Consider the following 21318-nt stretch of genomic DNA (forward strand, 5'->3'; position numbering starts at 1 on the left):
CCCACCCCAACCTCCAGAGCCACCTGGGGAACTCCTAGGATGAGCTCCCTCTCCTCCCTTTCCCCCCCTCCTATTCTGAAATAGCAACAGGCTGGGAGAAAGGAGGGGCTGCTACTAAGGGAAACTGGCTGCAGTCTCACAGCCAGCAGGTAGATTCCCCTCTTCCCTGGAAACAACAGTGAAATTCTGTTTGTTCCAGGAGATCATTTGTCCCAGGAGTGCCGGGGTTGCAGGAAAACCCCAACCCAAAATGGAAGGCAGCCCCAACTTACCATTAGCAGGGGCCAAAAGGAGTGAGAAACCGCCCATGCGGCTCGTCAGCCGCATTCATATTCAGCTGGGGCTGGGTGACGTCAGCTGGAGACGCTACCCGGTGGAAACAAAAGGCGGCCCCAGAGGCACAGGAGGGCGGCTGATGAGTGTAGACTCGACGGGGAAGCCCACACCCCGAGGGGCGCAGCCGCTGCGTCGGGCAGCCTGAGACGGCGGGGACGGAGCCTGGAAGGCACTGACAGCAAAGCCAGAAGAGAAGCCGGCAGCAGAGCCGGCGGAGGCTCTGGCAGCGGAGCCGACAGCAAAGCCGGCAGCGGAGCCGGCAGCAGGACCGGCAGCGAGACCAACGGAGGCAGAGGCAGCGAAGCCAGTTACAGCACAGGCAGAGGCACCGACTGGCAAACCAGCAGGGAAGCCCTGGAGAGGTGGTAATAAGGGTGGGGCCGACGGGAACCCCAATGGAGATAGCCACAGGATGCGGCAGAATACCCCAAGCAGGGACGGTTAAGCGGCGGACAGGTCCCACAACATCCCAAGAACAATTGGCCTGGACGCCATACCTGAGTGGGGCAAGCAACTGGAGCTGGGGCACCTAGGCATAGGGAAAACACAGGGCCCATAAGTTAAGAGCACTCTGTATACCGTTGTGGCCTCCAGGTCCACTGGTCGCATGGCTTCGGCAGTCACGGTGGCCGGGATCGCACGCTACGTCACAGGGCGTTTGGAATAGGGCACTAGGGATACGGGCTAGTCAGATCTAGGTCCAAGGGCCTCGAAGCCTTAACACTCAAGCCGTGACCCGGGGACACTGGGAAAGAAGCCGAGTGGAGCCAGGGACGCCAAAGGGCCAGAAGACCTGCGACCCAAGGTGGCGAGTGGCCGGGGTGTAGGGGAGGTCGGAGCCCCACGAGTGCCCGCCGAGAGGCATGATGACCCTGGAGGCTGCCTCGAAGGGGAACCCCTCCACTGAGGTTCCATTCGAAGTCGTGGCAGGCGAGTTAAGGGGATCCCCGGACATCAGCTGGGGTAGTGTTTGGGGTCCACTCGCAAGCCCGGGACAGGCAAGATTGACAGTCCGGGCTAAGGCCACACGAGAACACCTGGTAGAGCAGAGGCGGGCACATCATTGTTACTCAGAATGCTTCCTGCAAAGTGTTTTCACTTGCAACAGGGAGCTGTACTGCTGTCTGTACCCTATGTGCACTGAACTTCTGTTGTGTTATAGATTTGAACCAATCACTTATACCAGTTTACATGGAAGTTCTGTCCCTAGCCCTAAAGGCCAGATTCTGCCTTCCTTACCAACAGTGAGCCATACCTTTCTTAAGTTTCTGACTGGCAAACCATCATACATCTGCTTTAACTGTGTATATGGGATTATTCCCAGGAGAAAAGTTAAAAAATGTGCAAACTTGCAAAAAATGTTGCAAGACTGGGGCTAAGCAAAATAGGCCCACTTATTCAGTGATACTTTTCATGAAGTACAGTAGTCAATATGAGTATAAGAGGAAGAAAAAAAAAGAAAGAAAGAAAATTGAGCTCCAAATATTTGGGAGATGCGTATGAATGGCAAAAGCATGAAAGCAAATTGAAATGAACAATTTTAAAGTGGCAGCTAGTGCTATTATGCCAGCATCTAGTGCAGAGAAAAAAGAGATGCATACACATACTAACTGCTATGCAAACATCTACAAACAAAATGATATTCTTATCATTTAAGGCTTTCTATGGCTTCATCTATTCTATAAAGTTTTGTTGAGAAAGATTACTTTATACTGCCACAGTTTTCCATGCATTTGCACATGCTAGCAAACCATGGTCTCTCTCTCACTTAAATAAATTCATGTTGGCAAATGACACCACCTGTCTGTTGCCAAAGACCACAACTAAAACCAAGCGTGGAAAAGTTCCAATGACAAAAAAATATTGGGAACTGCAAGCCCTATATTCTTAGCCATGGTGGACTGAGTCTTTTGCTGACACAGCTTCTTTCAGTGAGTACATATTTCCCTCACTTTATGCAGGTTCTGTATGTGCAAATTCGCTCTTATGCAATAACTTTTTATACCAAAAATTCATTATATGCAAGGTAAATTTACTCTTATGCAATCGGTGTGGTGGAAGCCCACAGTCAGCTGCTTTGTGCCATGCATTTTGGGAGTGATACGCACCAAAATATAATCTCCTGTGTGGATCTGTACTCCTTGCTCGTTGTCTGTGACACGTGTTTCTATAGTTGCCATCTCCATTATAATAGTGCCCTGGGCTTGTGTGTACTGTCTGCTGTTGATGAGTACCAAAATTGTCTCGTAACAATGGTAGAAATGAGTCTGGGGGTTAGTACAGTCAAGGTCCTGGAATGTATCCCTATTTGTTACATTGTGAAGTGGGTTACCTTTATGGAAATTCAAATTATGCACCGTTTTCCAGGAACGCACATACAGCATAACACAAGGGAAACCTGTACATGTTGCACTAGCAAAAGCAGCCAAGTGTGTGCGCATCCAACTGACAAAGTAATGTCGGCAACTGTAAGTCAACAAAACATCTGGCAGCAAAGTGTTCTAGGATGGATACAGTCCAGGAAACAGGATCTTTTGGAGCCTACTGAATCTGTCTTATATGTCATACTTAGCTCTGCTTCTGCAGAATTCTTGTTTCCTGTTTTGCAAAAACTTGAGAAATGCTAAAATGTGCCTTTCTGAACAGCCAATTTAAGTAGAATCAGCTAGCTTATTTTAGAAGGGGACAATCACATTTTCCTGTCACCATTCTATCCAACTCAGACACTAACTGGTGTCAAGTTGGGATGCCTGCGAAACTATCATCTTAAATCTACAAGGTCTTACATAATGTCTTTGCTGTAGACCTCTGGATAAAAGGAAGTCTATTATTTAATAGTGGATAAATAACATTGGTTTAAAGTGCAGTGGAGGGACTATGATCTAGTAGGTCTTATACTTCTCTAGCTTGCTGAATACATACGAGCTATTTATTCAGTTCTATGAAGTGGAGGTTAGTCACCCAGCTCTCAGAAGGCAACAGAAATTGCTTGCCTGACTAGAAAAGAGAATTCTTTCCATATTTATTTTCTATAGGAATATATATTATTTTATATCTTTATGAGATTAAATCTTAAATAGAATACTGCCAAAAACAAAGCAAAGCATGAAATATTTCAGAAGTCTCCCATCCCTTTAACAAAAGTACTGAAGATATAGTGAACAAACCAACATGAACTATAAACATATACTTAAGATACAACATGACCAGTGACAACTTCACAAGAAATTAAACAACCATTTAGTAAGATATAACTAAGGTACACTTCTGCAAAGACAATAATTACCTTTTTGTGGAGAGCGTGAAACTCACTATACCTCTTCTCGACAAAATGTTTTCTTCCATTTACAAGCACCTCAATCTTGAAGACCTGTAAAAATATAAAGAAATAAAAAACTATTAATTTCACCTACTCAAAACACTCATTTGTGTGACACAGTAAGTTTGTGACCATGATGTATTTCATCCCTTTAATTACAGTAGCTGATCCCAAAAAACCCAGAAGACTCAGGAGACACAGAAGTGCAACATTGATTAATGAGGAGTCTGACTAAATGCTCAACTAACAAGTTTGTTCAGCAGACAGATCTAAAAGCAATTAAGCTTTGGATATTTTTTAATCTGTATATTTTATTTTGCAGCAACAATCCTTTACTGAAATTATTTCATATGGTTCAAGGGAAAAGAAAACAAAGTAGTAATGACAAAAAAACCCAAAAATAAACACAAGGATTCTGTTTCTTTTTTTATCTCTCATAATACTTTACGGTAACAAGCTAACTCATGTACAATGCATTCCTGATGACAGAAGTAGTACGTCTTCTACAGCTCAAAAGAAATAATGCAAACAGTGTATTGTAGGTTAATTTCTTCCTAACCTGCATATTCATCTCTAGTCTCAGCCGGGCTTGTTCTACCATTTACACCACAGATAAAAAAAAAAAGGTGGTAAAGGCTTGTTTTCTTTGTCTGATATGTATGACAGCTTTTGCCGCTGCATGTAGAAGGTTGAAAGGCCAGATGAAGAGGCTCTCTGGATCCACTAATTAGTAGCCACTAACATGACATTTTCTGGATTTTCAGGTCACTGGGTCAGTTGTGAGGGCAGATGATGAGATAAAATTTGAAATGCTTATGAAAACATGGCCTATTAAATGAAGACAAGATCAGTGGGAAAGCAGCATGAAAAAAGACATTTGCTGCTTCCATTAGTTTTTAACTATGTTTTATTTTTCTTAGAAAAAGGCTAGAAGTAATTAACCCCAGAATGATAAAAGACTATGTTGAAGACAGAATATTGCCTCAAGGATCCAGTGTTAAGCCTGGTTATACTATCCTTTACAATGAATTTGTGAACTGTTTCACTCAGATGTAGATTAAATAGCTTCTGTCACAGACTAGTCCACCAGCCTGGTTCAGGCCAAATGATAAAGAAATCAAACACTTTCTACTGTTCTCTGCTAGACTGCAATTTTTAAATATTATTCAAATGTTGCTAATTTCTCAGCGGTCAGTCAGATGTGTTGAAATGAATTTAATAAGCAATTTAGCTAAGCTCTGTAGAGATGCATGCTTTAGTTCAGTTTGAACCAGAATGAACAGGGCCATGGCAAAGTATTCAGCATAAGGAGAATTAGTTTATACTGTCAGCTTATACATTGACGTAATTTGGGACTGAATGCTCCTTCACTTCAAAAGGAATTTTACTATACAGGAATCACTAAGCAGGCAGCCTCATTTAGAGTTCACATTTCTTTCCTTCTTTCTTACTTGGTTATTTTGCAAAACAGCTATATACCAGAAACCCAGAAATTATTAGTTTTTGGCAAAGGCATCAGAAAAGGATGTTCTGAAAAATCAAAGTGTAAATGAGATGATAGGTAAGGAGTGAGATTAAAAAAAAATCAGTTTAAACTTAGCTGCAAATACAGCACTACTTATTTTCAAGCTATGAACACAGACTTTTATTGCTCTAAGTATGTAGATGGGAAAACCCTGTTTAATGTACATGTAAGTCAGTTTCAATTAACTGCACCACTTAAGTAAAGAACCATTTATTTTAGAGTCATGCATAAGGAATACAAAATATAAAATGCTTTTGAATGCAAAGATGTTCAAAAGTAAAGCAGTCTAGCAGATTGAGGGTGTACACAGACATTTGGGGCTTAAGGGGAGGATAGACAGTGTTAAAAATAGCCACTCATTCTAATTTAGTTCACCCAGGTGCAGACCTTACTTTTAGATCCCTAATTAGGTCGATCCAAGTGAGAACTGTACAAAAGTTCAGGACAGTTAGATTGTTTTAAAACTAGCCAACTCAATCCAAGTTAACTGTACCTCTGAGGTAGTCTAATTTAGATCAGATTAGCATGTTTAAACTGATCTAACCGTCCTGAACTTCTGTACAGTTCCCAGCACAGCCCTAGGGCTGTTAAAGCTCAGCTGCTGGTCCTAGCTGCATGGCTGTGCTTTTCCTACCTCCCCACTGGAACTGGGCTATTTTTATGCCCCCCGCCCCATCCCCAAAGACCAGCCAGCTGTTCCCAGTGCTGGTTTTATCAGTGTTCACCAGTGCCAGGAGCCAAGGAAGTAATTTGGGGTAGGAGGAGGTTGGTTTGCTGTGGGGCACATTGTTTGTCTGGGGGTAGGGGGCCAGAGGGTGGGGGAGAGAGCCCTCCATCCACCCAGTTCCCTGCAGACCCCACTAGCCCCTCAATCCTACCAATGCCCCTGAAGTCCCCACCTGCTTCCAATCCCCTCTGCAGACCCCACCTGCCCCCCCCCCAAAAATCCCCATATCCCCTACTGCAGACCCCATCTTCCCACCACAATACCCCTATCCTCCCTGGCCCAGATGCTTGCCCCCTTATCTCCCTCAAACCTCCCCCCTACCTCTCCATCATCCAAACTTACCTTGGATCGGGTGGCCATTTTAACTCAATCTAACATCCCCCTAACCTCCCTGAACATCTGTATGTACTCTTAGTGCAAGGGTGGGCAAAGCCTTGTCTGCAGGCCAGACCAAGCCCATGGTGGGCTCCATTTCCCAGCAGCCCCTGCTTGCATTGCTGTGGCTAGTTTACATGGACACCCTAGTAGTGGTGGTGCCATGATATCGCAGGGTCAGGTTTTTCATGGAGACCAGCCCCAGCCGCGCTGGCAGGATGTGCGGCTGCTCTGGGGCCATGGCTGGGAACTTGCAGAGGTGACATCATGGTCCAAAGCTGAGGCAGAGCTGCGATCCGCTGCCTGCATGCTCCGGATCTGGGAAGGGGAAAGGGGGTGCCTGGGGCATGCGGGTAGTGGATCGCAGCTCTGCTGCAACTCTGGACCATGTTGTCACCACTGCAAGATCCCAGCCCTGGAACAGCTTCTTGCCCAGCCACACTGCCAGTGCTGCTAGGGCCAGTCTCCATGGAAACCCTGGCCCCACACTGTCATGGTGCCACCGCTACTGGGGTCTCCATGGAAACTGGCCACAGTGATGCAGGCAGGGGGCTGCTGGGAAACCAGCCACTGGCCAGATCCACCATTTTGCCCACCCCTGCCTTACTGGCTGAGAAGACTGGAATATGAACCCAGCCAAGTAGATAGTAGAAAGTGACCCAAGGTAATTACTTATTCATTTCTGTAGGGAAGATCTATATTAACAAACCAATGGTCCCTGTGGCCATGTGGGGGTGAATAATGAAATTTGTCTCCCTGGGTCTCACCTGCCATGCCTTGAATTGATGGAAGAAGTAGTTAATTCCCCAACAAGAGAGGGTGTAGTAAATCACCCCAGAAGCAGGATAAAAATTGATTTAACTAGTGAATTCCCCACAGGGTGCAGATAACCCCAGCTATTCTCACAGTGCACAGTCTTCTTTCACCCTCCACTGCCATGCAACCCACTCACCTGAGCCTGTCAGCTCGCATCCCACTCCCACTCCCCTGAGCCTGTCAGCTCACTCTCCTTCCTTCCTTCACAGGTATCAGCAGATCCTTCTTCTGTGGGACCTTCTCTCTGTCTGAGGATCAATCTGGTAAGTATCTCTTCTCTCTCCCTCACCTTTTTGCTTCGCCAGTCACCATAGTTACCTTCAGCCAGTCTTATCAATGATCTGTTCCAGCACTGGGTTTGCCACTCCTGGCTTTTCCTGCTGACTCTCCTCACACCATGCCCTAGGGACAAAGAAAAGCCCCCTGCTGTGAGCTTTCAAAGCTGCTGGCTTTTAATCAGGCAATATTCACCTTGGGTGTGATCCCTCTCCCCAACTGTGCCTACTAAGTAATTATCCTTGTTCTGTCCCTAACCTGACTCTCCCCCACACTCGCAACTTTGTAGCACCAAAGGAACAGGACTGTTCCTTGCCCTGTTACAGTCCCCATTCAGTTACTAGTGAAAATTGTGGACATCACACAAAAATCCCATTGCCGTAATTCATGTGCTGAAGAACTACTTGACATAGAAACTAAGAAAGGAATAAGGGCAGAGAATACATAAGTTTCCAGGTGAAGACATATTAGTGAAGCAGCATAAGGCAGTTTACACAGCTTTCACTGTAGTACTTCAAGTTTACAAGGTTACTTATTGGGTAACTTTGACATGAACAATATATATATTTTAAATATCAGATTTTGTTGTCACACTACAAGAGTTCAATAGAGTTAAGTGTATTTATTTATTTTTAAATACATGAAGTGTCCATAAATTTACAGACTGTTGGTAACTCTTGGGGGAAGACAAGAGAAAGTAGTCCTCCACACATGGAGGAGACGCTCTCAAGATGCTGTTGGAATTGGCCACTGCCAGGCAGCCAGCCATAGGTTAATGAAGCAGCCACAAGTTGTTGATCCCTCTTACTGCAGCTACCCATGTTCATGTTGTTGGCACACAAGGAAATACAGTGGAGCCAAGCGGCAATTTAACCCTCGTTGCTGCTAAGTTATTTTTCTCAAGGAGTAGCCATTTTTGCTTTGGGAAAAAAAAGACTGAACATCTGTACACTTGAGGTTTCTACCAGGGGAACAGCAATTCTCCTGGTAGAAACTGAATGTCTGTACCTGGCCTATGTCTACTCGCTGTAGTACACGTATCACAACATCTTACGACATCTCTGAAAGATGCATGAAATTATCTTAAATTTTGCTTAAATATTAAGTGAAGTATGAATAAATAACCTTGTACATTGCAGATGTGAAGTTGAATGAAAAGGTTATATATCTTGCACTTATGAAGACTATGTTATTAAATTTAGGCTGTATAAAGTCTTACCTTATCATTACTTACTGGATCGCTACTCAGAATATTAATATAGTTTCTTTGTCACTGTTTTCAACAAGGGCCTAACTGGGTGTAGAAGAATGAGACAGATTGGGTCACATGTGTATGGGGGGTGGGGGAAGAGAAATTGCCTGACAAATTCAAAATAGCTAGAGAATATAGGCAAGTCTCACACAAATGTAACTGAGCAGTTGCAGACCCTGACAAAAGAACAATGTAAGGAAACTAGTGAACCTAGATCAAAGTGCCAAAATAAAGAAGGAAGAATTGCAGACAAAAATTGCAACAGTGCAAGGAAATTACTTTTCTTTATAAAAATGTTTTCTGAATAGATAACTCCAAATAGATATATGACTTTTTACATGCAATGGGTGTTAAAAGAAAAATGCAATAATTAATCATGGAGTCAGACAAAAATTGTACTTATAACAGTGAACAAAATGCCTAAAGTTATGTTCACATTCAATGATCTTCATTCAGTTTTGGCCAGATCAAGAAATGCACAGTACGGTAATATTTGCGCCCTTTACTAAATGTACCAGGTAAGAAGTTCCCTATCCCAGAATTGTGCAGCTAAATGTGATCTCTCTTCCTTCAGATACCACAACGGTCTAACCTACCATAACCGAAGCTGTTTGAAGACAGCCAACACTTTATACAGGAGACCATTATCCACCCAAAGCGACCATGCAACAGATTATAACTCAAGTAAAATGAAGCACAATATGATCAGCTTTGGATCTGAAGTGAGGCTGGAGGATGCAAATCCTTCTCCAAGCAAAACTGCCATCTTTACCAGAGAGATAATACCCCAACTCAATAACCAGAGACAAAGAGATAAAGACAAAGAGATTATTTGATTTAATAGATTCTAAGACTCTTTTTAGGAAATCATAACAGTCTTCTGGACCAAACTATGGAACAGCTGCATCTCTTTTTTTATTTCAGTTTTGAAAAATACACAAAACCTCTCTACAAATCAGTAAATTACTAACTGTTTTATTTCTGTGATTTTTAAAAAAATAATGAACACAAATGTTGCTTATCCATTGCTCCCCTTACATTCGGGGGGTGGGGTGGGTGGGTGGGTGTGTGTGTGTGTGTGTGTGTGTGTGTGTGTGGAGAGAGAGGTTTACAAACTTTCTGTAGAGAGACAGGCTTATAACATGATCTGTCAGAGATGAGGAGAGATACAAAAACCAGAAGCACATAAAGGGAAATTTTTAAAAAAACCAGATCTATCTAACATAAACTATGAAAGAAAACCCATAACATTCTAGTAAACAAACAAACAAAAGATACAGAACCGAGCTTACCAATACTATTTAATATATTGCTTCCAGAAACAGATATGGTCCTTTAGAAGTCCATGTAGGCTCGATGAATTTTGACTGAAGAACAGCTAATGCATTCAAGACTCAAGGAACAAAACCTTAAACCTTTGTTATGGCCATATGAAAGGAATTCTAGAACAAATGAAATTACAGCTCCAGAGCATAGAGCACTAATAGGGTTTTCACATACTTAGTGCTTCATTATTGTTCAGATAATGGTACATTTTTGCTGGTTCATTTGGGCTATCCTCTGTGAAAGAACAGAGCGTATGTATGAGGAGCAAAAGATGGCTTTACATCCTTTTTGCATTTGATGCAACAGCACCTGCTTTTATCTGTTCTAACACGCATCTACCTGCAAACAGGTGCTGGAAAACAGACAGGAATGGTTAAAGCATGGCTATCCTTTGTTTTCTCATAAGCATGCCCCCTATGGTGAGGGCATAGACTGGACTGGGGTAGTATCACATAGCAATTCTATGCCAACAATACATTCCTTTATGATGGAAGAATACTGCTAGGGTCAGATCCCACCATATTTCCACAGCTTCTATGTTACTAAAATACACTCAGCAATTGGATCCAGAGTAAGAAGCTTTGTTACTGAAAATCATGGGTTATTTCACTAGCTGGTGATCATATTTGTACACCATTTTGCTGAGACAACAGCTCAGAGAAAGTTAGCTCTAAAAGGTGAGATGGGAAACAGTGATGGAACTGATACTGTGCAATTGCACCATCTTTTTTGTCTAGAAACAGTGCACAAAAATAATATTATAGGAAATCCTCTTTTGTTAATGCACTGGAAATAAATATATTCAAAATAAGTCCTAATTCTATAAAGTAATTCATGGCTTTCCTTGACCAGGAGGAGCATCTTTATTATTTGCTACAATCCAGTGAATTAAATTTGTATCATTAACTTTAAATCTATCAAGACAGACAGTTTTATCATCTCCTAAATTCCTTTTACCAGTCCACATTATTACAATGCTACACTGAACCCTCATTATTCTCTAAAATAGTGATAAAAACATAGGACCATACACATAAATCTTGTACCTAAGAACATTCCCAAACTTTTGTATTTTGGCAAAGTCTCTGCTCTGTTTTCCTTGAGAAAATTTATTTTATTTAGTCATAATTCCTGGATCTAAGGTGGTCTCCTTCTATACTCACCTGCAGCACTGTACTGTCTATCCAAATTAGACAGTGACCTCTTCAAGGCAGAAACCTATAACATGTAAGGCAATTTACAAAACACAATGATACTGTAATATAATGAATAATATTCTTCATACCATGTTCTTTTCCAGTATCAATCCTCCCACAACCAAAATAGATGAGTATAAGTAATGATTATGTACAAAATGCATAATTAGGAGTCGGGTATTCTTTTGAAAGATGGCATTAAGAGAATCCTTTGTTATGCTTTCATGTGGATTAGAGAAAGAGGGAGTAAAACAATACACCTTCTTTGTGGTGTCCCAGCAAGACAATCATTCCAACTAAACATGAATCTCTAGAGTCTCCTATGAAACTGTCATTGTTACTAAGTGAAAAGGTAGTTGGCATATAAGTGTAAGTACTCTTAAGATTTTTCCACTCACTTTAACCAATCTTTTTCAAACACATGCCTTAAAAATCCCATAGGAATTTCTTTGTCATTTCCTGAAAAATAACTTACTTGGCTCTCTAAGTTACAAAGTCTCTTTTGCCAACTAAACACAGACTATGGAAATACAGTTTCTAGCCAAGCTAGGAGGATATGAGATCTAAACGGCTCTTGCTATTTTTCTTTATTAGTCCTGAGGATGACATCTGTTACACGGATATCCTTTCAAAATCTGGTCTTCACTGTGACTATTTTTTTGCTCAAGCACCCTATAAACAAATGTGAATAAGAAATAATAATAAGATGAGATAGGTAGGTCTCAAAGCACTCTACAGGGCTGGGTTAATAACTGAATTCTATATTACAGACTGAGCAGCTAAGACAAGTTAAGTGATTTGCTCAAAGTCATACAAGTTAGGGACAGATATTACACATAAACCAGTTAAAGTGATCAGAAACCGGTTTAAACCTGTAACCGAACAGATGTTCAGTTCACATAAACCAGTTTGAAAATGGCTGAAACCGGTTTGAGGTAAACCTGGTTGAGATAACCAGGTTTGACTCAAATCAGACTTAACTGATTTGGGTCAAACCAGTTTATGCAATGTCTGTCTCAGACCCCTTGCTGGTTTAAGTTAAATAAGAGTCCCCCAGCATCCTGGCATGCTCTCTGGGCTGGGTGGGGCTCTCTGCTCCACAGCAGGGCTGGCCCCTCCCCTCTGCTCCCTGGCTGGAGCTCCGGCAGACTTGTAGGCACAGCAGAGTCTACTGGCTTCCCCGTGCTCCCCTCTTCTCCCCTCTCACGACTCACTGCTTAAGCAGAGATCCCTTCCTCCTCTCTGCCACAGCATGGACCATAGCCAGCATATGGTATATGCTAGCTAATGCTGTGTGAGGCTTGGGCAGAGACTGCAGACACAGCAGAGTCTGCCTGGCTTCCCCCTGCTCTACTCCCTGCCCCCACTTTGCTGCTCAAGCAGGAAATCCCCCACTCCTTCTACCTCCCACAGCAGGGATCCCAGCCCCAGGGACCCTAGGCATGTGGTATGCCAGCTAATGCTGAGAGATGTCTGTGTATGTGTCTCTCTCCAATTTCACTGGGACAGGCAGACAGAACAGCAACTGCTTAGGGCTTTTGGAGCTAATCAGCAAGTCAACTGGTAAGCTGTTTAAGAAGTTTGAAATAACAGAGAGATGCCATTGTTTTGCTAAACGGGTGATAAAGACTTATCAGCGCCCCCCCCCCCCCCCCCCCCCCCGGGCAGGCTTGCTCACCTGTCAGTTTGCTGCAGACAGTATTATGAAGCAGGGTGGGAGATTGAAAAGCTCTATAGCATCAACAGATGCACGTATTGCACACCCCCGACCCTTGCCTCAGAGTGCTATCAGGGGTATGTGGGCTGGCAACCTTCCCATTCCTTGAGCAGCCATGGGGGAAAAGCCTAGGATCATGCAGGCAGACCTCCCTAATCCATGCAGGCAGACCTCCCTGCCAGAGTCTGGCCATACACCCCTTCAGCTCAGCACTGGAAGGGAAGGGAGGGCAGCTCTAGTGCCTCCCTGGCTTCTAGCCTGAGCCACTACAGGCATATGCCTGAATTTCCTCAGTCCAGAGAGAAAGTCTGTCTGGTTTCAAACCAGTTCAGCCCAGCCAGGTTAAACTAACTTGCAAAGACTGAATCAATTCAGGCTCAGACTTTTCAATGTCTGTCTCTAGCCACAGTGAATCAGAACAAGATCTGGAAGTAGAACACAGATGTTAGGACCCTCAGCCAGAATCCACTAGACAAGGGCCACATCTTTTATAAAAGATAAAAGATTAAGTTGTAATTTTACAATTATGGGGGGAAAGGTTTAATGTAGTGTATAACTGTAAGCCATTTAAATGCTTGCATTTCCAAACTGTTCCCATGGTTAAATTGTTCTGATGAGTGATATTAAAAAATATAACTTGAAATACGCATGTTACTAATACTAATCTATATGTCTATGAAAAATAAAGACCTCTCCCACAGGGACTGATGAAGAATATAAAATAGGCCTCTTTTAATTTATTTTTGGCATTGTGAACCCAATCAGTATAACTTCAAATGTGAATAAGTACCTTTTTGAAAAGTTACCTCTGCCTCTTTCAAGCTCTACCAGTTAAGAACGTCTATACAGCAGAATGCAGTGTCATGGACAGAAACTCCAGCTAGCTTAGAAACCTAAAGCAGTTTAGCTGCACTAGTACAAAGTTTTGCCAAGCTCATTTATCCTGTTTCTATCATTCCTATTGGAATGGTTTATTCAAAGCCTTACTCCTCTAATTAAATCTCAGAAATTTTAAATAGCCATGTAAAAGAAAAAACACTGTTTATAACAAAGTGGGCTAATGACATTGGATCAGAAATTAGTGCTAAAGAATGGCAGACCATTTGGAGCAATGGTCCTCAGACATCTATCTGCTCCACCATAAAATGATTTTAAATTCTTATGTTAATGGCATCTCACCCCACTTAAATTTAAATGCATTTCTGGGATAGGAACAGGCATATGTTGGAGGGAGTGTAGTCAGTCAGGAGGGTTCTACCACATATAGTGGATGCATTCCAGCTTTAAAATGTTCTGAGAGAAGGTTAGAAACATGGTGAGGGAAATAACAGGATGCCAACTATCAAGTAATCCTTTAGGGTCCCTATTTCACCTTCTTGAGAACTCTGCAATGTTATAAAAGTTGTAACAAATTGATTACTCATCTGGCAGCCACTAAAAGAATTGCAAAGACAAAATGTAGGGTGTTTGTTGTGGGAGACTCTCTCCTGAGGGGGACTGAGGGGGCAATCTGCTGCTCCGACCCCTTAGCCCGGGAAGTCTGCTGCTTCCTGGGGGCCTGCATCCGGGACATTGCGGAGAGCATCCCAGAGCTCCTCAAACCCACAGACCATTATCCCATGCTCCTAATTCATGTGGGCACCAATGACATGGCTCGGAGCGGTCCCAGCCAGGTCATGAGGCGCTACAGGGATTTGGGAGCGGGGCTAAAGGGTCTGGGGGCACAGGTGGTGCTCTCGTCGATCCTCCCAGTCTCAGGCTACGGGCCGAGAAGGGAGAGGAGGATCCACGTGGTCAACCAAAGACTGCGGCGCTGGTGTCATCGGGAAGGCTTTGGCTTTCATGACCACAGCCCGCTTTTTGGCGAGAGAGGCAGCGAGCTGCTGGGAAGAGATGGCATCCACCTCTCTCCCCTAGGGAGCAGGCTCTTCTCAGCCAGACTGGCTGACCTGCTCCACCGGGCTTGAAACTAAGCCCACTGGGGGACGGGGGCACTACTGCCACTGCTGGCCCGCTGAGCAATCCTTGCAAAGCCAGCAGGTCAAGGCACTTAAGGAAGCCCACCCCTGCCCCAGCCCTGGCAAAATCTGTGGGCAAGGAAGGAGCCCCCCAGGGGGCACTTGCTTGCCTGTACACAAATGCCAGGAGCTTGGGGAATAAGCAGGAGGAACTCATCCTCCTGCTCAATGCAAATAATTATGATATCATAGGGATAACGGAGACCTGGTGGGACTCCACTCATGACTGGACCACAGGTATAGATGGCTATACCCTGTACAGGAGGGATCGTGTAGAGAAAAGGGGCGGGGGTGTAGCTCTCTATGTTAAGGAAAGCTACACGTCCCTGCAAGCCGATACTGGTGACCAGGGTGGACGGCTGGAGACCCTCTGGGTTAAAATCCGTGGAAAACACGGCACAGGAGACACAATGGTGGGAGTCTACTACAGACCTCCCACCCAAAGTCCTGAGCTTGACCAGGAGTTTGCCCGGGAACTGGCTGAGGCAGCATGCTCCAGGACCTTGGTTGTCATGGGTGACTTTAATTACCCGGACATCTCGTGGGAGGATCGCTTAGCAAAATCTGAGCGGTCGCAAAGCTTCCTCTCGTGTGTGGATGACCTCTACCTGACTCAAGAAGTCTATGGGCCAACGAGAGGCAAAGCGCTGCTCGACCTGGTGCTGGCTACTGGGGATGACGTAGTCGGCGACCTAGTGATCGATGGGAAGCTGGGTGACAGCGACCACGAGCTGATCACCTTTACCATCCGCCAAAAAGCTGGCAAGTCAGTCAGCAACACGGAAGTCCTTGACTTCAGGAAAGCCGACTCTGACAAACTCAGGAGGCTTGTCAGTGAGGCCCTAAGGGACCATGACCACGGGGAGAGGGGAGTTCAAGAAGAGTGGTTGCTCCTCAAGGGAGCGATCCTCAATGCACAAACTAAGTCTATTCCATCTCGGAGGAAAGGCAGCAAGAGGGCACAGCAGCCCCCCTGGCTCTCCAGGGACCTAGCAGACCTCCTGAGGCTAAAAAGAAAGGCCTACAAAGGATGGAGGATGGGAGTCGCCTCCAAGCAGGATTATTCTGCACTGGTCTAGTCTTGTAGGGAGCAGACCAGGAAAGCCAAGGCTGCAACTGAACTCCAACTAGCTTTGAGCATCAAGGACAATAAAAAGTCCTTTTTCAGATATGTGGGGAGCCGGAGGAAAAGCAGGGGCAATGTTGGACCCCTGCTGAACCAGATGGGGCAACTGACAACTGACGCCCAGGAAAAAGCCAACCTATTAAATAGGTACTTTGCATCTGTCTTTCATCAGTCCCATGGGACGCCCATGCCTGCTACGGGACAGGGAAGTCCGGGTGAGGGTGATCCCCTGCCCTCCATTGATGCTGACTTCGTGAAGGAACATCTTGAGAAGCTGGATACCTTCAAGTCAGCCAGCCCTGACAATCTTCACCCCAGGGTACTCAAGGAGCTGGCGAGCATCATAGCCCAGCCTCTAGCGCGGATCTTTGAAAACTCTTGGCGCTCTGGTGTAGTGCCCAACGACTGGAAGAAGGCCAATGTGGTGCCTATATTCAAGAAAGGGAGGAAAGTGGATCCGGCTAACTATAGGCCCATTAGCCTGACTTCTATCCCGGGGAAGATCTTAGAAAAGTTTATCAAAGAGGCCATCCTTAATGGACTGGCCGACGCCAACATCTTAAGGGACAGCCAGCACGGGTTTGTTGCGGGTAGGTCTTGCTTGACCAATCTCATTTCCTTCTACGACCAGGTGACCTATCACCTGGACAAGGGAGAAGAGATTGATGTCATATATCTTGACTTCAAAAAAGCCTTTGACCTGGTTTCCCATAATCACCTCTTAGAGAAACTGGCCAATTGTCGCCTTGGGTCCTCCACGATCCACTGGCTGGAAAACTGGCTCCGGGGTCAGACCCAGAGGGTAGTAATTGATGGAAGTCACTCATCGTGGTGTCCTGTGACCAGTGGGGTCCCCCAAGGTTCTGTCCTTGGACCCATACTGTTCAACATCTTCATTAATGATGTGGACCCTGGAGTCAGAAGCGGACTGGCCAAGTTCGCCGATGACACCAAACTTTGGGGAAAAGCATCCACACCAGAAGACAGGAGGGTGATCCAGGTTGACCTGGACAGGCTCAGCAAGCGGGCAGATGAGAATCTGATGGTGTTCAACGCCGATAAATGCAAGGTTCTCCACCTTGGGAAGAACAACCCGCAGCATCCTTATAGGCTCGGCAGTGCTATGTTGGCCAACACTATGTAAGAAAGAGACTTGGGGGTCATCATTGACCACAAGATGAACATGAGCCTGCAGTGCGATGCTGCGGCTAGTAAAGAGACCAAAACGCTGGCTTGCATCCATAGATGCTTCTCAAGCAAATCCTGGGACGTCATTCTCCCCTTGAACTCGGCCTTAGTGAGGCCGCAGCTGGAGCACTGCGTCCAGTTTTGGGCTCCACAATTCAAAAAGGATGTGGAGAAGCTTGACAGAGTCCAGAGAAGAGCCATGCGCATGATCAGAGGTCAGGGAAACAGACCCTACGATGACAGGCTGAGAGCCCTGGGGCTCTTTAGCCTGGAGAAGCGCAGGCTCAGGGGTGATCTGATGGCCACCTACAAGTTTATCAGGGGTGACCACCAGTATCTGGGGGAATGTTTGTTCACCAGAGCGCCCCAAGGGATGACGACTAGGTCGAATGGTCATAAACTACTACAAGACCATTTCAGGCTGGACATAAGGAAGAATTTCTTTACTGTCGGAGCCCCCAAGGTCTGGAACAGCCTGCCACCGGAGGTGGTTCAAGCGCCCACATTGAACACCTTCAAGAGCAAACTGGATGCTCATCTTGCTGGGATCCTATGAACCTGGCTGACTTCCTGCCCTTTGGGCAGGGGGCTGGACTCAATGATCTTCCGAGGTCCCTTCCAGCCCTAATGTCTATGAAATCTATGAAATCTACAATTTCAAAACCTGGAACTGAGACCCCTAAAATCCTAAACTGGTTTAAGAAAGTTTGGCAAGTTTTATAACGGAAAAGTTGGCCTATCAAGTTAGGGTTCTACAGGAGAGAAGGAAAAAAAAAAGATGCTTAATTTGGTGGAATTTTTTGGAGTTTGCTAAAAATAAAATTAAAAAATTAAAAGATCTCCTGCCTCCAAACCAGAAAATTTGAGAACATTTTTTGAACATTGAAAGAATGTGCAAGTTCGATGAGCTAACACTTGAGAAAAAATCTGGAATAAATTAAAAAATTTAAAGCAGAGATGAGAAGAAAATAGTGAGATTTGCATTATGCAGAGTTCTAGGGGGGAAAAAGGGGTGAATTATTATATAGTGATGAAGAAACACAAAAGCTTAAGATCAATGGGAACTTAAAGGAACTGCCAGACTGAAAAGAAGAAAAGAAAAAAATTCGTGGCTTCCATGGACAGTAACTTGGGTTAAGGGAACACTGCTGATGGAAGTTAATATCTGTCTTTATGTATATGTGAGGGGAATGGATGCATCTTTAAATGTTAACTCTGTTATGTGATAAGTTGGATTAATTAATAAAGCTTATGCAGCCTAAATTTATTCATGCTCATTGACATTTATTCCTATGCCAACATGGTATCCATGAGTTAGGATACCTTCACTTAGAACTGCCTACATAATAAATAAGATAAAAATCAGACAAACTTATTTACATGAAACCCAAGTTACAGCACATTTCAGGAAAGGCTATTCTGCCTTTGCAAGGACCCCCGACAGTGAACTGCATAGATTTCAGATGTACCCTCATTAGAAACATGCTACTGTCAGTTTCCACAAGTACCTTTCGTGCCAAAGTTATTAATTAAATTATTAAATAAAAGTATTAAATAAACTTCTCATCCGATACCATACAACATGCTTTACTGAAATACTAAATCTACTGCTTTTCCTAAGCCTAATCATCTCCCCCCAAACAAAACAAAACAAAACAAACCTAAAACAAAACAATGCTTGTTTAAAAGGAAACTATTGGGTTATTTTGGCACTACCTACCTTTACCAGTATTGTATTGCACTTTCAGGTTACCTACGTGTTCTAATATTTCTTTCTTTAAAAATTTGCATGGCACAGCTTTTCTACTCTGCGTACATCCATTCCTTTGTATCAGGACAAAATTGTCAACCATTTCAGGCAACCTTTCAGATATTTTGGGGAGTGGAACTCCTAAAGGATAAGAACCAAACCCCTCAATTTAATTTGATATTCTATGGAAAGTTAACATAGAGAATGGAGGACCAGTTTACTGTACTTGCAGTGGCCTGTGTTGCTGCAGAGACAGGTTACAGCTTTCTGCTCTAGCTGAACTTCCTAAGCACAAAAGTCTATACTGAGGTATATCATACTGCTGCTGTCCAATTGAAAGGAGACAAAGATATCTACTAGGATAGAACAACACCCCTATGGAAATTAGAGATGATAGAAAGTGTTTCTTACAGATGTAGCTATGGAAGACAATTCTTGGCATATGAAATCAAATAGAATCATCTTCAAAAAGGAGTAAATGCAATACATTTGTTTCACTGGTTTAAAAAAAATGATTGAACACTAGTAGCATCCAGCTTCCTACCCAATAATTCTGAAAGAGCAAAACACCTAAAGACAAATCTATGGTTAGCATAAATCTATATAAGCATATAGACTGTAGCATATTAATGAAGTAGTCTGGAAAATAGATGCACAACATATACACACATACCTGTTGGTATATAACAAATGGGCTTTTTAAGCACAAAAAAAGGGCCTTTCCAGGACCTTTACATGAGTCCTGGGAACTGAAAAAACCACCAAGCCCCAAGTTTTTTAAAAAATGTGTGCGCTAAGTAAGGTTCCTATCAAATCAATATTAAGATTCTTACATATCAATCTGAAGCCTAAGTTTAGGGCTCTCTCTCTTTTTTTTTTTTTTTGTCTAGCCTGAAGACATACAATAAATTCCTAGGTAGATTTTGGTTGTCAACCAATTCCTTTCAGTGTGGTTCCTAGGCTCAGAATGAATGGGGAAAACATTTAAACGCAAGCCAAGGGACATTGATTTCCAACAGTTTCTGCCTCCCTTTTCCTTCTTTCCATCCAGGACTTTCCTTTGAAGACCAGCCAAAAGTTCTTTCATGTGTCTTCTCAGTCTGGAAAAAATCATTCCAATAGACAAACAAGCCATCAGTAATGCATTTCAAAGCAGTCTGTTCTGCACTGTCACTTATCCCTTGAAGCACATGCTGCCTATGAACACTTCCAGCTCATTTTAGGTGCATTGCTGATCATACTATTAATGAAACCACTAAATGTGTATGTGCAGTAAAATCCATACCCAATATTCAGAAATCATTACATCCTTTGCAATAAATGAATATCTTAACAAGGAACATTTTATATCTGGTTCTTTCCCCATTACAGATATGTATGGAAAGATGTTATCAAAAACACTTTTTCCTCATTCTTCATCTACTAGCAGATAAAGTTTCTTCCAATCTGTTTTAGAAGCAGGATTTGAAGATGTCTGTACAGGTCTATAAGACCTCTGAGATATTAAAATACTGGGATTAGTCTGAACTTCCAGAATGGGAGACTTTACTGCTGCTTTTTCTCCCGTAGATAGGGACCTACCGAAATCATGGCAGGTGTGCAATGCTCAGCAGCTCCTTTAAGTGTGCTGATTTCACTGTCCACCTCCTCTCCCCCCAGCCCGATTGGTGGAGGAGCCCAACAGCTCTGCCACTTGTTGCTGATCAGCCAAGAGGCAAAAACTACAGTTTTAAATATGCTGCGTTTTTTGCCTCCCAGGTGAACAGCAGCAAGTAGTAGGGCTACCAGGGCTGCTCCGCCAATCAGCAGTGGGAGGCAAAAATCACGGCATATTTTAAAACGTGGTTTTTGCCTCCCAGCCAATCAGCAGCAAGCAGCAGGGCTGCTGGGGCTCCTCTGCCAATCAGCAGTGGGAGGCATGCTGTGAAATGAGAAAGATTAAAGGAACTGCTGTGCAGTGCATTTCTGCCAGAATTTTAGTAGGTTCCTATTTGTAGGACTAAGAGCAGTAAAGCAGCAACTTACTTACAGTAAAGCACTTAAAGTAATTCTATTACGCAAGATCTTTATTATTTAATTTCCATCTTCACTTGAAAATTTAAGGTGTCTTATCTTCTGCATCACATTTGCATTGCTCTCTCCATTGCACATCTCCATTTCAAACAATTCCACCTGATTTTGACATCATTTGAGTTCCCATCCTACTGAAAGATTCTTTGTGTCAGATGCTTCTGAACAGAAATCCAGTGCAAGCTTAAGGGTTGCTCTGCTGCAAGATGACAGTCATAGTCCTTACTCCCAAAAACCTGGAAATTACTCTACCCCTCCTGAGAAAAACTCCTGAAATAGACTGGTGGCACAAAAACAGACA

The 21318-nt window shown here is 43.7% G+C and overlaps 1 protein-coding gene across 3 annotated transcripts in view; it reads right to left on the reverse strand.

Moving 5' to 3' along the window:
* The window catches only part of SNX24 (sorting nexin 24), a 147627-nt gene that overhangs the window by 69321 nt on the left and 56988 nt on the right, over nt 1-21318 (reverse strand). For all 3 annotated transcript variants that reach the window (XR_002087205.2, XR_009461040.1, XM_006264453.4), the window contains exon 2: nt 3623-3706. Coding sequence is in view for 1 of the 3 variants with exons in the window: in XM_006264453.4 (XP_006264515.1) it covers nt 3623-3706 (84 nt within the window). In the remaining 2 variants the exon portion in view is untranslated. The remainder of the gene's footprint in view (nt 1-3622; nt 3707-21318) is intronic.

The sequence above is a fragment of the Alligator mississippiensis genome, chromosome 3, assembly GCF_030867095.1.
Source record: "Alligator mississippiensis isolate rAllMis1 chromosome 3, rAllMis1, whole genome shotgun sequence".
In the NCBI taxonomy this organism is placed as follows: Eukaryota; Metazoa; Chordata; order Crocodylia; family Alligatoridae; genus Alligator; species Alligator mississippiensis.